The sequence below is a fragment of the Ceratosolen solmsi genome, unplaced genomic scaffold, assembly GCF_000503995.2.
Source record: "Ceratosolen solmsi marchali unplaced genomic scaffold, CerSol_1.0 scaffold53, whole genome shotgun sequence".
In the NCBI taxonomy this organism is placed as follows: domain Eukaryota; kingdom Metazoa; phylum Arthropoda; class Insecta; order Hymenoptera; family Agaonidae; genus Ceratosolen; species Ceratosolen solmsi.
The window spans coordinates 178,959-203,830 of NW_011948441.1; the positions used below are offsets into that span (position 1 = coordinate 178,959).

Below are 24,872 nucleotides of genomic sequence, written 5' to 3' on the forward strand. Positions count from 1 at the left end.
AATTATTAATGTATTCAATTACATTTTTCTATCGATATTTAATCTTTCACTATAATATAATTGAATTATTCTATTATATTTTTGCACAATTATCCAACATTTTAGTTGGGAAATGAAGGAATTTAAAGCAATACATTTTACCAATGTAAAATAACAAAAACTATAACCGTTTTTACATTCAATCGGAAAATTATTCTTGAGGTTTTACTAAATATATAAAATGAAATAATTGCTAAAATATATGCTTGCAATTATAGGCGAAATTAAAATTAAACGAAGGCATGAAAAATATTTTTAAATAATGAACATTTACCAATGAAATATCAATTTTTAGGATTTTTTTCTTTGGAATTATACTATAATATATGCAAGAAGACCCTATCACTTCATCAAATGTGTAGATACGTTTTCAAAATCTTCAAGTTATGGCTTCAAAACAGACTTATTTATAACTTTATAAAAACATGTAATCAAATTATTATAATTACTTGCAGTTTTATTATTTTTCTTACTTCTATGCACATGACTGCTCCAAACACTTGGTTCATTACTAATTATAAACGATACTCTATAATTTTTCTTACGAGCCAGCAGAATAACCATACGTTGCCTATTATAGTTATGATTGATAAAACTCGTATATTGAAAATTGAAGTAGCAAAATAAGTGATTATTCAGATAAGTTTTGCTCTTAAATAAATAAATATATATATATATATATATATATATATATTCACACACATGCATACATGAATATGCATTTGGATATAAATATATAACTAAATAGCTAAAGATCTATCTGAATTCATTAGCTTGCAAAATACGTAAATATCTTTTGTCAAGCTTCAAAAGTCTTATTACAAATATCGATTGTTTATTAAATAAGATTCTTTTTTATAATATTGATTTTCAAGCCCCGTACAACACTTTATTAAATTAGTCATTATTATCTCGGAATTTAGATTGAATTACGCGCTTAAGCATATCAATTCGACATACTATAATACGCGTGCATATACGTATTTTTCATTATTACATCACGACCGTCTATTGTTGCATGCGTAACAATTGCTAGCTCTGAATTGAATTTCTCGAGTACTTCCTATAATGTGTATCAATCTTTAAACATTAATAGCGATCGAAATATTTTCAAATTTTCATTGTAAAGCACACTACGCACTTGTCTTCGCTATCTTTTTTTTCAATGCATAGTTGCCTTTATACTACTACACCGTCAGAGGCGGATTTTTAATACTGTACACATGGAACATCATTGCATTTTTTTAAATGTATGTTAAATATAGGTTAAGTTCGCTTATTTTCTGCTTATATTGAATTTCTGAATCTGACTTCTAAATAAATAATGTTTTGCTTAAAAGAGTAACAAACGTGTAGTGTCATATTTAAAAATTTAAATAGATAGGGGAAGTAATGCTGTACAAAATTTCTGCTACAAGTGCAGAAAATTTATGAACGTTTAAAATTAAAATGAAAAATAAAAAATATGCAGATGCACAAATTGAAAATGGAGTTAAATTGAAAAGAAATAGATTTTCCATTTCTTCCGAAAGAGCTTCTTCAATTTCCGCTAAACCTAAAATCAACAAATTAGTAATGAAATCACACGCAAAAATTAACACCAAATGTAAAGAAAATCAGGTATTAGAAAAATGCCTTAAACAAAATATTGCCAATATATCAGAGTTTACAATAATAACACCTCAAGTAAGTCTTATATCTCCCATTGCAGATGATGAACCAAGTACAAGTAAGTATCTGAAAGAATATTTAATTTTTTTAATAATATACATTGTAATAAACTAATCGACTTGAAATAATATTTATTAAAATATACTTTTTATAACATTAATTTAAAATAACAAATAAACCTTTGGAATAAATAAATAAATATTTGAAATTTTTGGAACAAATAAATATTTGGAATACATAAGGATTGTATCATTGTTTCTATCTAAATTTATAATTGCAGGTAAATCGTTAGATATAGAATTGGAATTTCCAGTTACTCCTTTAGAACATGCAATAAACGAGGACCTTGATACAAAAAGTTTGCCAATAATTGTTAAAGCTAATCTTAAAAAATCATCAAGTTACTATATTCCAAAAGTTTTAAAATGCGAGAAGGAAATCAAAAAAGAATCTGAAAAAACTGTAAAAGAAAAATCTGAAAAAACTGTAAAAGAAACATCTAATCTGAAAAAACTGTAAAGTAAAAGAAAAATCTGAAAAAACTGTAAAAGAAACATCTGAAAGTGTAAAAACTATCGATATAGCAGATTTCAATTCTAATAATTCGATGGTATTTACGCAAAATTTACATTGTAATATTCCAAAAGCATTACAGGACTTTTATAATGAAATTACTGAAGAAATTGAGCCAAAAACAGAGGAATCGTCGCAAGTTAATAAAAATTTAGAAAAAACATCTGAATCAATTGTGAATACATCGGATAGGTATTCTAATCATTTGATGGATATTGCATCAACGAATACAGCTTCCCTAGAAAATCTGTCTTTGATAAATCAAAAACATATAATACAGTTTTTTTCGTTAGAAAATAAAGTTATTGTAATACTTAGCCCCAGTGCTAAATTTTCGTTTCTAGGAAAACTAAAATTACAAGTATTATATGGCGCTGTTCAACTTTATGGTGCTATATTTAGTTCTCAAAATACAATGAAACCAGTAGAAATTTATTCACCTAGAGGATACAGTTCCATTGATATTTCAATTTTTGATTTAGATAAAACATATGATAAAGAAGCCTTATGGGATGCTTTAACAATTGAAGGTGTTGACAGATCTTTATTTACTACGTTACACAGTGCTATTAATGCATGCAAACGTGGATGGTCAGTTATTTTATTACAAAATTTAACAAATACTTTAACCAATTTTTTAAACAAATTCTACAAATTTAAACTATTTCCAAAAGTAGAAAATATGTGGTATTCATGGAATGATCCAAGAAGAGCTGAATATGTATTACAAGCTAATTTCCAATGTGATAATTCACAGAAGGAAATATCAATTTGTCCTCAATGGAACACAACTATAACCGAACAGCTAGTAAATCAGTGGAATAGTACTAAAGCCTTCTGTACAATAATTGTTGGTGGTAAAAGTGTTGGCAAGTCCACAACAGTTCGTTATTTGATTAACAACTTATTAAGACATTCGAAGAAGGTAATACTTCTTGATCTAGATCCAGGACAAACTGAAATGACACCAGCAGCTTCTGTATCGTTAAATGTTTTAGATGAACCATTGTTGGGACCAAATTTTACACACGTTAAAAAACCATTTTATCAATTATATATAGAAGATATAAGTGTTGAAAATTCTATATCTCGATACATTATATGTATTAAGAAAATGCTTCGACATCTCAAGAATAATAAAGATCTTAGTCAGTATCCTGTTGTTGTAAATACAATGGGATTTTGCAAAGGAATTGGACTTGACATTTGTATTATCCTTATAAAACTAATTGAACCAACCAATGTCATACAAATTCAATCAAGCAGAACAATAAATAATTTTAAATTTTCATTAACAAAGCAAATTATTAATAAATATGTGGGTATTTTAGTTTTTTTAACATACTTTTTATTTATATTTTTGTAAAATCATATAGAATGGTTATTTAAAATTCATTAAAATTTTGTTATTTCTGGCATGAATATTTTTTATAATTTAACTATAATACTTTTATTATCTTAAAAATTAATTTAACTTAACTAATGGCTGGCAATTTAAATAATTTTAAAATTTAAAAACAAGTATAAATGATACTTCAGTTTAATTTAAATTGTTTTTAAATGTTTTCGATTTTTAGAAAACAGCTAACAGATTATGGATTAATGATGATGAAGTAATGAATAAAGTTTGTAATTATAAATGGCATTGTACATTTTCCAAAGCTGAAGGAAAAAGACAATTTAATAATTGGAATATTGAACCGCGACAGCAACGCGAGCTTATGTTACTTGCATATCTTAGTCAAATTATGGAAAACGCTGATAAACAGTACCGTTTTAATTATAATTTTAATAATAATAATAATAATAATTAATATATTAAATATATAATTTAATTTATTTTATAGGTTTTTAAATTATACATGGACCAAAATCACTGATATAATTCCATATAAGTTGGTGTTATTTATAATTTATACGATATATGCATTTATTTAAGATTAAATATAATTAAAAACCTTTTACAGATTACCATTTTCAGCTTTTTGTATATCTTTACAAAAATCAAGCGTCGCATCAACTCATATACTTGCAGCTATGAATGGAAACATCATCGCTTTATGCGGAGTTGACTTGGACAATTATACTTCTACAAATTATAAAAATTCTTCAATTTATCCAAAGGTTCTAATGGAACCACCACCATACACGTGTTATGGATATGGTAAACTTATACATTTATATATACTTATACAATTATTATAGTTCATATTTATCTACTGAAATTGTACTGATTTATTAATTTTTAATTAGTTAAAATACTTTAAAGTTTAGAAAAATATTTTTACTTCAATTTTTTATATTTTTTTATTGTACTTATTTTGAAAAATTTGCACTGTTTAATAATAATATTTAATCATTTTAATCAACTCATATATTTTAATATTATAATTTTTAAAACATTTTCATATCATCCACTATTACTATCAACAATATCAGCAAGAAATAGTATAATAATACGCTAATCAAACTATGATCCTAAAGATTACTTTGACCGAACATAATCTACAAATAGTAATTGCATGAAAAGAAGTTACTTAAGTTAGGCATTTTCAATTTTATTTTACGCCAGTTAGATAGTATTATTATAATATAAAGCAATGTACGTGAATAATAATAATTATTTAAGAAAAACAAAACAAAACAAAAAAACTAGAATATTTTTTGTACAATAATAGAAAATAAATAAGTAGTTATTGCAAATACATTTCTAAATGGTATATGGGAGCTATAGAAAAAACCCAAGACAGTGTGCAGCGTACAATTTTATATCACGATTAATGAACTTGCTGAAGCAATTGAAGCCACCCTCGGCTTGTAATAATGTACCTAAATCCTTATAAGAAAATCCCTGTAACTGTCCAGGTATTGTACGCGGCGTCAACCTGAAGCAACGTTGCATCGAGTCAGAGCTGCAACAGGTAAATCTGTTGGCGGGGTGTATGACGATGCCATTCGCATTGCAATGCTCTGATAAACCAACGGGCATCCCGTACGCAGGCAATCAGGGTGGACTGCCAACGAGTCGAGAAGCGCGTCGCGGCTACTACCGCAGCAACCAAACAAAATTCGTCAACCACTAATAATATATTTACAACAGCTATGAGACTTCTCATTTTTGACCAGTCGACTTAAATTGAATTGCAAACCATATTCATTTGATCAATTATCCCGTTGTATCGCGAAATTCTTTCATCGTTTAAAGATGAAGCAGCTTCGTAACTTCGGTCCCGATGCAACAGTATAAGCTATAACGTTACGTACAATACAAATTTGGAGATGCTTATAGAATGTCCGCAATCTATGTAAATGAAATTATGTCAATATATTGTAAAGAAATAACATTTTATTTTAATAAACAATTGTTGTTGTGAGAAAAAATCATCTTATATATCGTCATTTTAATATTTCATTTTCAATTTCTGAGATCTGATTTCTCTCAGAATTCTATGTATGGAGGAAGAACAAGTAAGTGTGTTGAATCTAAATGAGAAATTTATTAAGTACGTAAACATTACAGTGACTCGAAATATTGAATCCGTATAACGTGACACAACCAACATTGACGACGAATTGTAGCTTAATATTATTCAAACAAGTTTCAATTGAATTTATTCATTTTTTTTTTTAATAATAATTTAAACATAAATGTACATTAATTTGTAATACATTAATAACCTTAAACTTAATTTAATTAGTGTATATTTTCAATTTTCTACAACTACATAAAAAGACTTATATTTCAAAAGTTCATATATCGATATCTTTTATTAACAAATATATGTATATGTATAAATGTTATTACATATTATATACAACATGCTTATTGTTTTTAATATATGATTTTAATTACAACATGCTTAATCGATAAAAAAACAAGAGTATTTGTAAATAATAATTAATGTATAAAATTGTAAAGAATTAATATATATAAATGCATATATCACCCTTCATTCATTTATATAAAGTTTAATAAATAATATAAAATATTTTATATAAAATATTTTATATTATTTACAAAATGATCGCTTCAATATTATCACAATTTAAATCTGAATATTAAGGCAAAATCTTTGGTGAACGTTTTATAAAGTGTAATTATTTTTCAAAATTAACCTTTCTCTTTCAATGCAAGCAACTAATAAAAAAAAAAAAAAATATATATATATATATATAAACTGTAATGCGGACGTAAAATAATACAAATAATAAAATTAAAAAAAGAATTATAACTATTCAGCATGTATATAAAAAATACTATCTTATATATGAAATCAAATTATTTTAAGATTTCATATCATGCCAATGTTCTTTCTAATTTGAATATACTTTTTAGAAGATTTTCTAACATCTTAAAATATTCTTAAAAAAACGTATAATTATTAAAAGTTTCCTCTGAAAATATTTCAAGTAGTTCACCAACTTCTATTATTCTTTTATCTAAGATTACAAATAAAATACAGGACGAAGAATGGCAGTAAGAGTCTGTACGCTCCATGCTTTACCGATGAGTTGGAGTCTTCGCGTTTTTTGGAGATTAGCATCCGTGTAATGCATGGGGAAGCCGAATATTTCCTCGAGCTCCGTTACCCATAGTCCGTCTTTCTTGCCATCCATTAGCACTGGCTTCAAATTTTCTTTAGCTATATATTGAATGCAATAATTTGTTAAGAAAATACTCGATTGAAAACACAAATTATGATAATGAAATGATATAATTTCATTTTTTTTCAATATTTTTGTTTATTGTTGCAACAGTGTTGAAGTACAATGCTCGAAAATTTTAATGCTTTTTAAAATTATAATTTTAATATTATTAAGGTACTTTTTTTTCAAATTTAACCCGCTTCTGCATTGAAGCAAATATTCTTGAGAATTTTAAATTTTCATCGCCCTTATGTCAGAAGGTTATTTAATAGAATGGTCGATTGTAAACAATTTGAAGACTTACGATATATTAATAAAATTCAAAACATTCATTTTAATATACTTGAATATTTTATGAAGGTATAATTTTAATTAAATATATAAAAATTAATTATATCTTAGGAACCTTATATTCAAAATTTTAATTTTAACGTCATTTAAAATTAAACGCATTAAAAATATTGTTTATAATTGACAAATTTAATAGCATAAAAATCACTCTTATACTTTATTTAATATTTATAATTTCTTTTAATTCGTCTTTAAGTTTTGTAAAACACACTGTAAAAAACTGCACATTATTAAATATGTTTAAAGTCAAACTTCACGCGCATGATATAAAAAATCAATTTATCCTAATTTAAAAGATAATTAACGGTAAAAAAGAATTTATTATTATGATCTCACTTTGGTTTAACGAGTTCGTCCTCGTAGTAACTGTCATTATTTTCTTTACAAGTGCCTGTCGATTACATTGCTTTCTTAAAACGTCTTGTAAAATCACATCATTAATTTGGTATGGACCCCAGGGTAGGTTTCCCCAGTATAATCTGGGCCTATGCTGTGCAGAAAAGTCCGCAGAATCTAAAAATTTCGGTTCACGTCCCAAATTTCTAAAATCAAATATAATTATTTAATTGTTAAAAGCAATAAGAAATATACAATATTATTATAAAACGATTTAAATCTAGGTCGCGTTCGAATTCCCAAGACATTATATAAAAAATTCGTGTTATTTAAGACTATAAAATTACTCGCTAATTTGGATCCTAAATTTCTTTGGCATTGAAGCAACATTTTCAAAAAGCCAAAACAAATGACATTTCTTGTTGTATTTCTTCACAAGCTTCTTAATTCGGCAATAATCATAGAAAAGTATACCTGTTCCTTCTGGATCTAAATTTTAAATATAAAAATTACTTGTGAAACGCTTGTGAACTAAACAATATTTTCTTAAGATAAATAATTACCATCTAACCCTCGTCTTTTGGGATTTGCCAAGCTTAATTCGTTACAGGGCGACCCACCAATTAACAAATCGATAGGAGCAATTTCTTTAATTTTTTTCTCATCTATATCTCTGACGTCACCTAACTGTACAACTTCATTGCCATGATTAAAAAAGGTGACTTGTATTGAATCAGGATCTATTTCACTTGCATAATAGCACTCGACATTTACATTCAACTTTTTTAATACAGTCAGTCCTATAAAGATTATTCAGATGATTAAATACTCAATTTATAAACGATATAACTTTATAAACAAAAAATATTTTTAATATATTCTTTATATACTTTTGATTCAGGAATAACAATCGATATAAATAATTGTTCATCAGATTTTAATAAATAATTAATGCATTTAATCAAATATGAAAGAAAACTTACCAAACCTACATTATTACTATTAAACTTTTATTATTTATTAAAAATAGATTATGTTAATTTATACGAAAAAATATATACCATTTTTTCCCTCTCATACCTTATTAAATGTAAGTGTATTTGCATTGTCACACTTGATATGTAATATATATTATTTCAAAATCTAGAAATGTCTATAATTAACTTCAACTGTTTTTATTATAAGTTTAATTTCATTAATTATTTTTTTAGCTTTCTTCTTACCTTTACATATTGAAATTTTAATGGGTAATAATTTTGTAATTTACTTGCATTTAAACAAATAAACTACAGTTATAAATAAAGTATCTACTTCAATTTTTTATATATAATTTTCTTATTATTAGATTGATTTAAACGTATACTCATCGTGAGAGTATCTTTTGCTTCAATTCAAGAATTCAATAGACACTTATTGGTTTTAACGTACCAGTTCCAATCCCATCAAACAACGATAAGACTCTTATTTTTCTATTCCGATCGAGACGCTCTAAATTGGAAAGCGATTTGTCATCGCAATTTAATCGGTAAATGGAAATTATTCGTTTTCTCCAATCACAGCGAATTTTCATTACACTGTCTTTAAATGATACCGAATCAGGATCGCAAAGAAAACAGTACCAAGGATGCTTCAATAAAATTTCTTCGTAAAAATCTGGGCAAATGATATATTTAATGCAAGCAGTACAAAATACTCTAAAAAATAAATAAATAAAATAAAAATTATCTTGGCGCATACATATTATAATTATTAACTGTTCTATATTAAAATAGTAATATGCAAAAGAAATTTCTGACTACACAAAACCACATTATTTCCTTATTATTATCAATGGTTCAAATATATATATATATATATATATATAATATTTATCATGGCATGTTTTGTTTTTTATTAATAATAAGATTGTAATAAAACAAAAATTAATTTTTAAAAAATTGTAAATATTAAATAAATTTAGATAAATTGAATTTCAATTAGTACTCACGAAAAACAATTTCCATATATTTTTTTAACCTTTCTCATATACATTTAATTGTATGGATTTTTCATAAATATTATTATTAAAAAAATTAAATGCCTTAACGTGTCATTAATTGTATTATAATACACCATAAGTTTATTCAAATACGTTAAAATTACCTTGGGCAATTCATACTGTCACACATTGCAACCAAATCTTCACCACCGCATAGAGTACAATAAAACTATAAAATATACCCATTAAAATGTTATTAATTTAAGACAAAATAAATTAATAAAATAAAAATAAAAAACTCACGCATTTACTATCATTTCCATAAGCAAAAACTTTCGGTCTAAACTCTTCCTAGAATTTTTTTTTCACGAAATATTAAAAATAAATAAAGATTAAAATAGAAACATTTTAATATATTTTTTAATAAATAGGAAAAATAATATTTACCAAGCATTTATTGCACATTGATGCGTAAAAGAATGGATGCTCTTCTAATTCATCATTAGATTCAAAACAGGTTATACATAAGGAATCTAAAGGGCATTTTTTTGAAAGCACGAGTTTTAAATTTTCTACAATTTAAAATATTTTAATTTATATATATATATATATATATATATATATATATATATATATATATATATATATATATATATATATACATATATATACATCGTAAAATAATGTTATTAGGGAAACAGTATAAAATCATTTCAAAATTCAATGTGCTTAAAATTGTCAATTTTTACATACTACAATTTAATATTTGCCGTTTTCTTTCCTCACTCACAGGCTGATTATTAATCTGTTTTCTCAATTGCTTTTTGATAGTTTGAGAATAGAGATCCTCATCGTTTGGTTCATTGGATAATATATTTTTTAACTTAAATCTATCTTTCGATTTGTAAAAAAGACTAATAACATCGTTTATTTTCCACGGCTCTGTCAAATATCCCAATTTCTCACAGTAGTCCTATAAATTTCCAATCATCATACTTTAAATTTTAAGCATCGTTATATTTACTAAAATAATAATATATTACTTTGGATGCTTGAAGAACTGCTTTGCAGAATAGATCATCCTTCATTGTCTGAATTTTATTCTCCATTTTTTCCATACCCATTGAAAATACAAGTATTTGTCTGTATTCAACCTAAATGTAAATAGCATGATATTATTGTAAATGCAATAAATTAATCTTATTTATATTTTCGAGCACATAAAAATATTACTTGAGAATACTTGTAATCTCCATACCACATAACCCATTGATGTGCCACGTGGGGTTGCTTTCGATTCAAATGCTGATAATTCATAATAACACCTATGCAATTTTAAAAGGTTAAGCTAATTGAAAAAGGAACATGAATAAATTATGATTTAAATATATATTTATTTCAATTCATATATTACATGGCCACAAACTATAGCCTGGCATTTTAGCCCATACAATCATTCCTGGTTTTTGATCTATAATATTTATTCCACCTTCATCAACAGGTTTTTCAATTTTCTCAATTCTTTTCATTGAACTCTTAGTTTCCGTTGCCTTACTCAATCCTATATATATAATAAATAATGTCTTTGAATTCATTACAATTATAAATGATAGTATAAAAATTTATTCATTATATTAGAATATAAATTATAGATTATACAGAATATAGAATATAGAATATAGAATATAGAAGATATATAGAATATTATTTAAAAGACTTCATTAAAATAATTAAATAATGTTGATTCGTTTTTATTCTATATTATAACAATTTATACAGATAATTTATTATAACAAGATTCGCTTATTATTATTATTATTATTATTGTTTTTGTTGTTGTTGTTATTATTGTTATTGATGTTATCGTTAAAATTAGTATTAGCATTATAATCGTTTTAAATATATAATTCATTTTGTAATTAAAAGATAATGGAAAGTAATCAAATTAATAGCGTTTGATGCCAAAAAATATTCTAAAAACGTAAATGTTTAAATGCTTACTTTCTTTTTCTTTCTGACGTAAGTATTTTTCATTTTTTTCAAAATTTACATGCTTCAAATTGCTTAATCTTTCTGAAAGACTTTCTGGATACGGATAAAAAAGTAGTTCATCCACTAGAAATAAGTATTATTTAGAAATTCATAAATTTCATTCTTACATAATAATAGTATTGAATTATTTTCACTATTACAATACAGAAGCTATTTTTATTTTGTTTTTTTTTTAAGTTAATTACTTACGCTTATCTTTATGAGGAACAATATTGTTTTTTATCCATGAAATATATGGTCTTACTAAAGCTCCACTATTAAAATGTTTCCTTAATAACTTTAAATAGTATTTAATTAATTTTATTTTCCATGCTATTCATTGGCTATAATAAATTAAATATTTTATAAAATTATTTATAAAAATTACCTGAATAGTTTTTAAGCATGCAACTTCCCTTTGCTTCTTGCTTGTTGCTTTGATTTTTGACTTAGTTGCTAAATTATTTAATCGTATGTCTAACTTACTCGAAAATAAATCCACATTTTTTATAGGTAACTGTAATATTATGATTAATTGATAATAAACTAAGGCATAGCTTGTCAATATTCTAAGATTTTAATTGCAGAAAAACATTGATTTTAAATTTTTATAAAAATATTTATAAAATATTCTTTACCAATTTTTAAGAAAAGGTTTTTGGAATGTACGTATAGTTTAATAATTAATACATTACATAAATATGACCGATAAAAAATAAAAAATTTTTATAATTATTTAGAAAAAAAAATTGTAATTTTATATAAAATTTGAATTAAAATTGGAACTGACAGATTTTTCAAATATATTGAAAAATAAAACAAAAAACCAAAGAGGATGATGAAACATTACTTAATAGTTTATTTTTTTAAGCACTCAGTACATAAAATAACAGTTATGAAATTGAGCATATGAAAAATATTTTGTGGAAAAATTCATATGGTTCAGTATTTTATATATACATTTATTTTCCAAAAATAAAGATATAAAGAATTATTTTTAAATTAATTATATGTGAATATTAATGATAAATTATAATAGATAAATATAGATTTTTTGTACAAACTCAAGTTTCATTCACTTTTTCAATAATAATGAATATTTTTTTATCATTTGTAAGTGTTTATATCACTTATACATTAAACTAAAGTTTTTTATGTTTTTATACCTCCGAAATAAGTGATTCACCAACCCAAGAAACCCAAATTTTTCCAGCTGTAGAAATCATTCCAGCGTCTTCGGCTTTAATAATAATTGCTGTCGACAAGTAAAATTAAAGAAATATAATATATAAAATATATAATATATAAAAAATATTAATAGATAAAAAAAGGAATAATAATTTCAAATTATTATTTCTTATATAAATTCAGATACATACTCAAGTTTTAAGGTATCTTGAAATCAGATCCATCTTTAGAAAATTTTTATTAAATGTATTTTTAGAAATCAAATTTTATAAATATCACACTTCATAGTTTTTACATTTCATAAATAATTACAGTAATATTTTCAAAAGATTTTTGGGATTTTGAAATTATTACAACTTTCATTTATAACATTCCCAAAATATTATTAGTGTTAGAGGTCCTGTTCTTATTTAACTGCAGTAAAACCATTTTGCAACAATAATGTATAACTAGATTAAATGTAATTTTTTTTTAAATGTTATATGCATTATAATCTTTACACATTTCATTCAGTTATATATTAAGATATTCATTTGAAAGTTTTTTTTAGCGTGCATATCGTACTCATTCAAAGATAATAACGCTGTTGTTACATAAAAAATTAAGTTAACTTTATTAAGAAGCCAGTAGTATTTGTTTTATTCCAACCATTTATTATTTTTTATTGAAAATATTCTTCCAATTTAAAAATAATAATTTTTCAAATAAATGTATAAGCAACGGTCTATGACTTTTACAAAAATCTTCTTGGATAGTATATAAAACAAATACTTATATCTTATATTAAAGATATTATTTCATTAAGCAAATAAAGACAATTATCAATGTATTAAAAGAGTTGGTAATTATTGAAAATAGTTATTAAAAACATATGTTGCATGAAAATATTGATATGAAAAAATAATTTTCAACATGTTTTCACATTTATATGAAATGTTCTTTGATAAATAATAATTACAACATTAACTAGGTATGAAAAAAAAACTTACCAGGCCACCATCCACTTCTGAAATATCCCCAGACCAACTTTCCTGGAGTATTATTTATATGTTTTGCCGGTATAGGAACATTATTTTTCACCAAAAGTCTCGTCACTCTTCTAGATTGTTCGAATTCGCCTTCGATTATCGGTGATGCTTCGCTGACGAAAACCTCTCTACTTTTTCTTGAAACAAAGTACTTCTTCTTTGGAACTTCATTATAATCTTGACAATTTTTACCACATTTTAAAGTAGATGAATTTGTAATTTTAGGAAGTGATATTGAATCAATTTCAGAATTTAATTTTTTGCTATACTCAAAACTTAATTTTCTATAATTGCTCTTATAACAGCTTTCTATTGAGACGTTATACTCTTCATCTGGTGGATTAAGGCAGTCATCGGCAGAAACTCCTTTGACACATGTTGTTAAGTCTGTCAGAATCATGTTATTTTTAACGAAACTACCTTCATTTTCTGTAAAAACTGAGTTTGAACTTTCGATACCGCTATCGTCTGTTGTAAACGAGGAAAACCTATCTTGATGTTCATTGTATGAGGAAGTTTTTGATGTATTTATATCAAAATATTTCTTATTATTATGAGCTATTTCCCCTTGTGTATTATTGCTGTGCCTCACTTCTATTGCGTCACTAATATTATCATTATCATTTTTATTCAATCTTCCGCTCTGTTTATAGTTTTGTGTATCTAGTAATACAAAGTTTACGTCTGTTGTATTTTTATTAATTAGTTCTTTCTTTATATCTAATTTTGAATTTTCAATTTCTTCAACACGCTGTTTCTCATGAGTCTCGGCAATATTATTGTTTGAATTATTGTGTTCGCAATAATTACTGTCATTTGAAATATCGTTAAATAACTCCGTAGCTATTAACTCCATCCAAATACTATTAGACCAATAATTTTTACTAGTAATCTTCTTTTGGACCTAGAATAAAATTTTAATGAAAAAAATAATAATTAATTCAAAGTCAATTTTACTCGAATAATTATTTATAATATAATTTTGCGAAATGTAAACTTGTATAATGATTATTACATGATTTATTCGAGAGAATGTACAATTCTATACAATAAGGAAATGAAAAGTAATTAAAACCAATTAGCTTTTAAAAATAAAAACAGTTGGCTAAAAACATTCATTAAATTTGGTTTGCTAAAATAGTTGAAAAGTGTCGATATATCGATTTATTAATTTTTTGTTGAATTTTGTTGAAAAAAAATATGGTTACTAGACAATAATCATTTATTAATTAAATATTAGTCGAGAATAATTGGAATTAAAAATCAATAGAATCTTGACACTGGATAACCCATGTAACGAGAATGTAGGAAACTGTATTACCGGTATTGATGATATTACTTACAAAATTCATATAATATACTTTGTATACAACATAATATAACAATTTTTAGCTCAATGTGTATTCAATATGTAAAATAAAATTATACTAAATCATTTATTTTTAGTACGCATTTAATTCGCTTAATACAATAAAGCGAAATTTGTTACATATTTATACAATATTCCATAATTCAGAATTACTATTTTCACAATAAGTAAGCGATAATAGTATAGACAATATTTTTATTAAAAATATTAGTAAATGACACCTTATTTTAGAAAATATTTTTTAATTTTGATGGACGGCCATAGAGGGCAGTTAAAGCAAAGACTCTTCCATTTAAACAATTCATCCTCAAACAATCTATTCACCTATCCATTGACATACAATTGAAGATAATTGATTAACATTCACGTTTAAGCTTATTTATTTTCAATGTTGTTTAAAAGTAACGGAGAAGTTCATCCAAAAAAATCAAATTTATTTGAATTGTTAATAATGATTATAATATAATTTATAAAAAACGTTGAGTTGTATAGCAATAAAGTTGCTACGTTGAAATGAAATAATTTAAATTATAACTAAGCAAACATATCCAACATTTTATTTATTCGTTTTGAAATATATTTAAAAATTAATAAAAATATTGATAATGCTATTAATATATATTCTACAATCACAAAAAAGTAAAATTTACGAATACAAATAAATTTATATTTAATGATTATTTGCGAATTTCCAAACTTTCGTATAATTTAATTTAAGATTTACAGTTAAACACAATTACACTTAAGTGTAATTTTAAAAAATATTATAAACTATCGTTTCATTATATATGAATATAATATGTAATGAAATTTAAGATTTTTTATTATTATTTACAAAGTTCAATTTGCCTGATATCCGTCTTTTGTAAGATTCGACAAATATAATCATTCATCTTGATCTACTTTCATTGTAAACTAGAAATCTGAACAGTCGAATAATTGAAATTCTGTCTAGCTAAATTTAAAAATTTTCATAAAAAAATAATAAAACCAACGTGTGATTTTTTAATTAAAAATATTTCTTAATACAAAGTTTTACTTTTAACTTTAATTTTAACTGAAAATATACTAAATTGTAGATTTGCAAAACTAAGATAAAAAGTAATTTTTAGGATTTAGTTTTTTAATTATAGAAAATTATATACCCGATTTTAAATTCTAAACTATATTGAAATCATGAGCGATTACAAAATAATTTACAATATTTTTAAGTTCCATTGAATATTATGAATTAAATCAATTGATTAAATCTAAGTTCTATGCGATATTATATACGTGCGATTTAATTTGAAATTAATTTGGAACGTAGTTATAGATTTATTATTGATATTTATAAATATCGTTTTTGGTATGAATAATTAAATTCTAATTAGTTCTATTAGTAAAATTAAATTTTATCAGTAAAATGAATCTATAATTTTCTATTAAGCAAAAAATCAATATTTGCTTATAGAATAAAAATCTTGAATCAATTAAAAATATCAAATAAAAACAATAGTTACCCATAGGATAATCGATTGAATCGATTGTAGTCATGTAAATTAATATAAGAAAATCCATAAATATATAAACATTAATTAAAAATACATCGTTTGGCCTTGATTTACTTTTAAGCTACTTGCATATAATTAGAAAAAGGGTCAAAGGTCACCGGTTTGCTGTACGCAAAAAGCCGACTTTTTTTCTTCCCTTTTTTATGATTCCACTTTTTCTCTCCCTTCCGTATCTATATAAAACTCATACCTATACTGAGTCTACAGTCTATCTCTTTCCGCCTCTCACTCCCTTTATGAAAACTTTATAAAAGGGGGATGAGAAAGCGGGTGCAAGGCTCGAGAAAAGTTGTACCGTACGTTTCTATCTACCTTCCCACCTCTCTCTCTCTCTCTCTCTCTCTCTCTCTCTCTCTCTCTTTCTCTCTCTTTCGGATGAATGAAACTGTTGCAATGCGTTTCATGCTTATTGTATTTACAATCGCGCGCAAACGCTCATTCATAAAGTTAATTCTCGCTCGTTCCCTGACTCGTTCCACTCTTCCTTTCAAATATAAGTCTTTTGGTCTCGGTTATTCTCCTAGTTATTGCATTTACCATGATTTTTAACGCTCCTTTTAATCTTTAAATCCGCAAATTTTCGGCTATAACTTATTTTGAATTAAATTTTCAACGTCGAAAAGATAACAATATGAAAATGTCATTATTATTTGAATAACAGTTTCTTCAAATTTTTTAATTAATTTTAACGTATTACATATTAGAATCTTTAACTTGCTAATAACATTATTTTGTATCTATGGATAATATGAAACTTGTTAATATCTAAAGAAATATTTGTCTATATATATAATATTTCAATCGTTACCTTTAAAACAATTCTAATAATTTTAACAGAACAAATCAAATAGTGACGCATTAACTTAACTTAAAGTTTTAATTTATATTCACTTGATTTACCTAAATTGAAGATTAAATATTACGTTTGTGTAAATAAATATCATTTATTCATTAAAACAACTTATTGATTACAGAATTTGTATTTATATGAATCAAATCAAATGAACCATATTTTGATTAAACAAAATTTTGGCTATGACAAAAATAATCTTTTTCTTATTAATTCATAAGTATTAGATTGAAATTAATTAATAAAAAGTAAAATGATTTGAAGATTAAATGTATTTGTTTTTATTATATATTTGTAAGATATGTTATTACTCATATAAGTCGTTACTAAAATAAACAATAAAAATCTAAAAATTGAATTTGAATTTTTATAACAGTGAAACATACTTTCTAATATATTCTTCATGGAGAAACTATAAATTCTTACTAATTATTGTTATATATTTCTTTATTAAGAAACATGTAAAAATCTTAAAATTTTAATTAATAATATTGTTAATTATTTAATGCATTTTATTAGTTATAAAGATAATGAATGATTAATCTATGCAATTAAAATTTTCAAATGCTTGATTGTTGTATAGCGATGATAAATATGGATACTGCACTGTTTTATAGAATTATTTATTATATATATTTACGTAAATTAAATAGATCTCTTAATATAAAACTTAAAATTCTTCTTTCCATTAAATAATATATTTTAATAGAAAATATCGATAAAAATAGAAACATTGGACAAAATATAACGGAATTATGTATTGACTAAACAACTGAATGATTAACACATCTCACTAAAAATAAATTTAAAAAAAAACCAAAAAAACTACCAAAAAATTTTTAAGATGATTTTTTTCTATAAGTCAATGCAACTTAGTTAATATTACATTTTTTTAGCACAATGAACTTGTAATACTTTATAGATAGATGGATACAAAAGATTCCTCCCTTCTCAATACGAATTGTCGATTCGTTTTATTGCCCAGGCACTTACTTTAAAGTCAATATTACTATTATTCTGTTGATGTACATATTAAGGTCAAGTATAATTTCAGCCTACTTGTAAGAAACGTAAATATACCAACAATGCATATACTTCAGTATATTCTCAATTATGTTATTTTTACCATAATAATAAAAAGTTGCAACCAATCAGTATTGTCATACATTTTTCATCATCAATTGTTTCTCTTCTTTACAATAAAAAGAAAAATTTTAATATTATAGAATATATGACAAGTATATACAAACTTGTATTAATTATTAAAAGTAGCAAGTAAAATAGTATTTTCTATGTTCCATAGTGCATATACAAAATTTCAATAAAAATCGCTGAGCAAATAATATTATTATTTTTAATCCATTAATAATTATATTATTTTTGTCAATTTTTCAAATTCGGTTCTTAATAAAATCGGGAGAAATAATGATCTTAGACTTAAACACATAATATGTAAATACACATTCACAAACATATTGTTTTCTTTAAAATAAAAATGTCTCCGTTAATAGAGATCTCATTAAATAAAATTCTCATTTTAAAATATCAACAATCATAAATCATAAAAAATAATATAACTAAAAATCAAAATTTCTCATCAAATATTGAAAATTAACAAGTAATCGACTTTTATTTATTTCCTTATCTTTACATTTATGTTTATTAGAATATATCATATAAAATTTTAGGTAATTTAAAAAAAAAAAAAATTAAAGAATGCACAATATATTGCTTATTATGAGAGGACGATGCGTTAAAAGTATTATAAAACTTTGAAATAAGTCATATAATATTTTTTATTCCTTTCAATCAACATATATATTTTGATAAAATGAAACTGCATCGGAATATTAAATCGATTGTATTACTAATTGATTTTTTACTACATAAGCTGTTCATATACAATTCAAATTTTATTAATATACTTAGCAATTTCATGTAGAAATCACAGACAAAATTTGTTTAAATAAAATTGTAATAAACAATCAATACAATTTTAATAAACTTATAATCTATATGGTTTCGAACTACAAATTTCAACATTAAGCTCTGGCTGAATTTATATACGATTTAATTAAAGATACCAATGATTTAATATTATTTTAACAAGATTAATAAAGAAATAACAATTAAGCCAGATAATAAAAATAAATAAAATATTGAAATCTAAAATAATTCCAAAATATTTTTATAACAAACTATGTTTCAGAACAAAATTATTATTGTTTATTTATGGTATACTCAACTCTAATAGTTACTTGATTAAGAGTAAATATCGCACAATAGCGAAGTCAGATATAAAACAGATTGTTATATAATAAATAGAACATATTATAATATACATAAAAGATAATCAAAATGATTGCCAAGTAATTTTACAAATTAAACAAATGCACATGAATGCAATCGAACTTACAAATTGTATTTACCTAAGCATTGCATTTTTGTATTCATATTATTCATAATAATATATTTTCTAAATTAATTTATAATAAATAATAATAAACAATAGAAATGCATAAGTTTTCTTATTTTTATTAGAAAATATTAAACTTATAAATTCGAAAAAGTTCGATAGATTTAAAGCAGATTAAGTAAACGAGAATATTTTATGTTCTACAGGTTGCTATTTAAAATCATATTTAATCTCATTTTATGGCTTCGTCGTTTGATAATGTGGTTCTTAACTTTCAAAACCTACTCTTGGATAACAAAATAGACTGAAATTTAATAATTGACTAACGATATATTTTAAAGGACTATTATAACACGTACAATTTTAAAAGAACCAATTTTATTGATAAACCAATTTCATTATTCTAAAAGCGATAAATATTTTTATTGTTCAGATTTCTGCACAAATCTTAAATTCAGTGCATTCCTTATCATTTTTAATTAATAATTATAACTATTTTTTAAATTCATCAATTTTCTCTTAGAGTGTATTACTTCTAACAATTATATGTAATGAGCTTATTTATGAACAAATACAACTTATTCGTAAATTACTTCAAATAAAATTATGTTTAGTAGTATTTAATTAAATTATTTATGTTACTATCTCATTTTGATCATAATATTTCAAGTCATTTGAATTCTCTACTCTAGCATCACTAGTCCCAATTACAAAAACCCTACGTAATGCGGCGTAAGATAAGATTATAGCTTACGAATTTCGTACTTAAGATTAGACATTATTATATGCCATTTACTTTAATAATATGTCATTGGAAAATCAAAAATATTTTAATACTATTTTCCAAAGTAAACTAATTAAATATATGCTATCATGAGGAATGGTGAATGATGATTATACCCTTCAGCACATAACCTTAACATTAATACGTAAAAATATTTTGATATATAAAAAATCTAAATTTATATTTTATAACTTAAATACTATTATGAAACATTTTAGGTAATATATTTTATCTATAATAAGGCTTTTATAAAGATATTATTAATTTACAAAATTATTTAATATTATTCCGATAATAATTGTAAATCTTTAAATTTGGCATTGATATATTAGCTAAATTTTGTCCAATATATTATTTTTTTAAATTATTGCCCTTATTATATATATATTTATACATATAATAACACCATTTGTCATTGTTAGTAATAGAAGTTTATAAATATTCATATAAACTTTCGTTCTTTTTAAACTCTTTTTAACATATTAATGTAAGAGAAAAAAATAGAATATAAAATGTTGCGAAATAATATCTCATCGTTTATTTACCTAATAAATGATTTTCATAATTTATTATATCAAAAATTCTCTCGAAATTACATTTAGAGTATTTATTTAAAAATTTGTAAAACAATAATGTTGAAAATTTTTTTATCATTTTTATGATTGTTTTTAATTTTACCAAGCATATAATAAAAGTAAAGAAAAATGTCAAAAAACAGAAATTTGTATCGTTTAATTAGATTATAAAAAAATATAAAAATAAAAATATCATATGTAAATAAGATATGTCGTTAAAAAATAAAATAACGAAATGCAAATTATCGAACAATAGAAGAAAGTAAGGTTATGTCACTTGTATAAATTTAAATTTCAATGTGCTTTTTGGAATTTTGAATCGCAGGTATTTGGACAAGGAAAAATAACTAAATCGAAAAAAAATATATGAGTACCCTCACCGACTCCAAACCAACATTAAAAGCTCCGTGATGTGCTCGCTTTTTAGGCATTTTTCTGTAAAAATTCACATACACGATTGCGGCAAACACGTGATACAACCTTTTTACTACACACAGCTTTTCGAAAATAACTGCAACAAATAGTATAAGACTTTATATTGATCTAATAAAAGGACAAAATATTAATTTAATAGTCACAGTTTTAGCGAATATAAATCCGTACAGTATACACATGCGCGCGTATGTATATTAAAATTGAATTCTATAAAAAGTAAAAAAAACTTGCTACGCTAGAATCTTTAAGGAATCGGCGAATATCAAGTCAACGAGGCTTAAAAAGTGACTAAAACCTAATGGCGGAAGAGAGGAAGAGAGAAAGAGAGAATGAGTCGATAAAAAGAGAAGCGAATAGTTGTATATGAAAAGATCGAGAAGTAGGGATCCGAGAGGTGTTATATGTAACAATATGAAGAAACTAAACGACGAACACATAAGTAGATTAGAGTACCATTTGTACTCGGAGAAATAATAACACCTACATCCAAGGTAATTATGAAGATCTGCATCAATCTGATTTCGAGTTATTGATTTAAAATATTAATAATTTTTAATGAGTAAAAGCAATGCGCCAAACTTTGTCAATCCTAATCTATAACTATACTCCTCATATAAGTCGCATTAAGTTTAATATGAAAATAAACTTTGGACTTAAAATCAAATAATAATTATCGACAGAATTGTAATTAACAGGAATGATAAGAGATACTTGCACTGATGGAGCGCAAGGAATAAGGAAAAATGAAAGTCCCGAAACATGTTGTTTTTCAAATAAGTAGTGTACAGCCTGGCTAAATTCTTAATGCAATAAAGACATTTTTCGCAAAATTTTAGTAATTCCAAAAAATATAAGCATAAAAAAATGCGACGCAATAAATAGTGTCAAAGGAAATCGTCAAATGCATACAAAATGAATTTGCAAAATCTATCGTTTTACATAAGCATAAATTTATTTGCACTTGCACACGCAATTTTCTTAATTACCGATACTGGGCGGATAATTAAATAAGTTTAGAAAGAAGCAGAATGTTGATAATATAAAGGCCCCGGATACGCAGTTATACTCCCGGTAAAATGAGTTCCACCTTCCACTAACGATATTACAATTTTAGAATTGTTTTGATTAACAGTATTCAGTGGACATTAGAAATGTATTGGCGTAAAGTGGATCATTTTACAAACTATCACGTTATTTATTCTCTATTTCATTTAAATATTTAAACTCGGTATAAATAATTATTTCGAAGTGCATTCATTTTTTACTCTCGACTTATTAAATTATCATGGGTATTGTAAGATTAAGGAGTAAGCATTGAAAAATGTTAATTGAATATATTAAATTCGTTTAGAATAGAATTTTCCAACTACTCATCAATTAATATTACATTCCTTTATATTACTGTACGAACAAATTACATAGATTCTACTTTATTAATGATATTATTTTCATAATATCTTTTCAATTTGCATTAAATCTTTCTTTATTTTAAATTTATGTTATACAAAATTGCATATTACAAAGTTAAGTAAGACAAGAGATTGTCAAATATAAAAAAAATTTACTTCTATAGGTTATGAGCTTTTTAAAGAATGTTAATTAAACATTTTAAATATTGACTTAATTTTTTTTTTTTTTTTTTTGACTTAATATTTTTTATGCGTATATAAATGCTAACTTTAAAGTATCGCATTTCAAAAATAACTTTATGATAAACCGACCAATAAATCAGATTTAACAATATGCCTCATTCAACTTCATATTTAATTTTTACCAATTATTTGTAAATAATACTTTTAATAGGCATTTTATTCATACACGGCATTGTCAAAAAATTAATACTCGCACGAATGTCATAAATATGCATTTTATTTGCTTATCGCTTTATATCATTTATCAACTGTAAATGAAGATATTACTGTATGAAAAAACTACGTATTAGTCCATTTTGCATTAGCTCCGATTAACAACATAGATTTGAAAAACATTTAATCCCACGTACATCCTTTATATATAATATGTGTAATGCTATGGATAAATATATTCGTGTTATTTTATACATTTTAACAATAACCATCATGCACTCATATTTCCATACATTTCTATTATTCTTTGCTATTTATATGCGAAATATAACGTTACAATTTAATGTGGTTGTTATTGCTTTAGCATATATTATGTTATATCAACGAACGGCAATTAGTAATTGAAAAATATCAAAAACCAAGATGTTACCATAAAAATTTGCCAACTATCGAAGAAATAATGTACATGTTTATGAAGTGATAACAAATTCAGTAATATAACACATTAATATAACAATCAAAATATAAAGCAACTATTTGACAGTAAATATTGAAAATATATATAATAAATTAATTGTAGAAATGATAAAAATTATAAGTTTTAATTGTAAATACATACATATATACACCCTCACACATTAATGATATAAATATATATTCGATAATGCGTAAAATTAAGATTATTGATTAAATTTTGTGTTTTAGTTGAAACTGATTTTATGGAATGAATATATCAGTACTTGGCTATTATAAATTATTAGCTTTCTAATAAGCAAAGCAAAAGCGATATAATGAAAGTTATACTCTTAATTTTTTATCGATGCTTTAATATATCATAATAAAATCTTTAAAAAATAAAAATTAAATAATATATAAAAATAATTTAACATTTAATAATAATTACAATTTATAAAAAAAAGTATTAACTTTTTTTTGTATCTTAATTTTAATTTCATCTATCAGGTTTACAGATCTACAAGTAACAAAGAAAACACAAGTGTAATGATTATTAGCTACTCCTTTCTATTTCTTTTACTAACTCTCGACAACCATATCGGAGTAACATTTATATATAGAATATTTATTATAGATGCAATACTAGGAGGAAAATGTAAACATTCAATCTTAATCTGAAAGACGATCGGATTAAGTTTAATACGCGAAGCAGATTCAAGCTTTTAGAGAAAGAATTGAATCAATTAAAGGCTACAGCTGTTACGTGTTTTCAAACTATAAACAAATT

General features: G+C 24.2%; 2 protein-coding genes across 2 annotated transcripts; one reads left to right on the forward strand and one right to left on the reverse strand.

Moving 5' to 3' along the window:
* Positions 1–1,322: 1,322 nt before the first annotated feature.
* LOC105365642 (polynucleotide 5'-hydroxyl-kinase NOL9) lies at positions 1,323–5,540 on the forward strand. The gene is made up of 7 exons (XM_011503859.1): positions 1,323–1,768; positions 1,991–2,162; positions 2,236–3,601; positions 3,861–4,051; positions 4,131–4,178; positions 4,251–4,447; positions 5,149–5,540. Exons 1-7 carry the CDS (start codon positions 1,489–1,491, stop codon positions 5,364–5,366), a joined length of 2,472 nt encoding a protein of 823 aa, XP_011502161.1. The 5' UTR covers positions 1,323–1,488; the 3' UTR covers positions 5,367–5,540.
* A 1,144-nt stretch (positions 5,541–6,684) lies between these two features.
* Dnmt3 (DNA methyltransferase 3) lies at positions 6,685–21,991 on the reverse strand. The gene is made up of 18 exons (XM_011503860.1): positions 21,770–21,991; positions 13,804–14,746; positions 12,793–12,881; positions 12,015–12,143; positions 11,837–11,924; positions 11,597–11,710; positions 11,010–11,156; positions 10,829–10,920; positions 10,639–10,749; positions 10,349–10,568; positions 10,043–10,167; positions 9,899–9,946; positions 9,760–9,824; positions 9,046–9,311; positions 8,181–8,417; positions 7,965–8,106; positions 7,618–7,823; positions 6,685–6,926 (listed from the first exon to the last, which is right to left on the reverse strand). Exons 1-18 carry the CDS (start codon positions 21,818–21,820, stop codon positions 6,730–6,732), a joined length of 3,270 nt encoding a protein of 1,089 aa, XP_011502162.1. The 5' UTR covers positions 21,821–21,991; the 3' UTR covers positions 6,685–6,729.
* Positions 21,992–24,872: the final 2,881 nt, after the last annotated feature.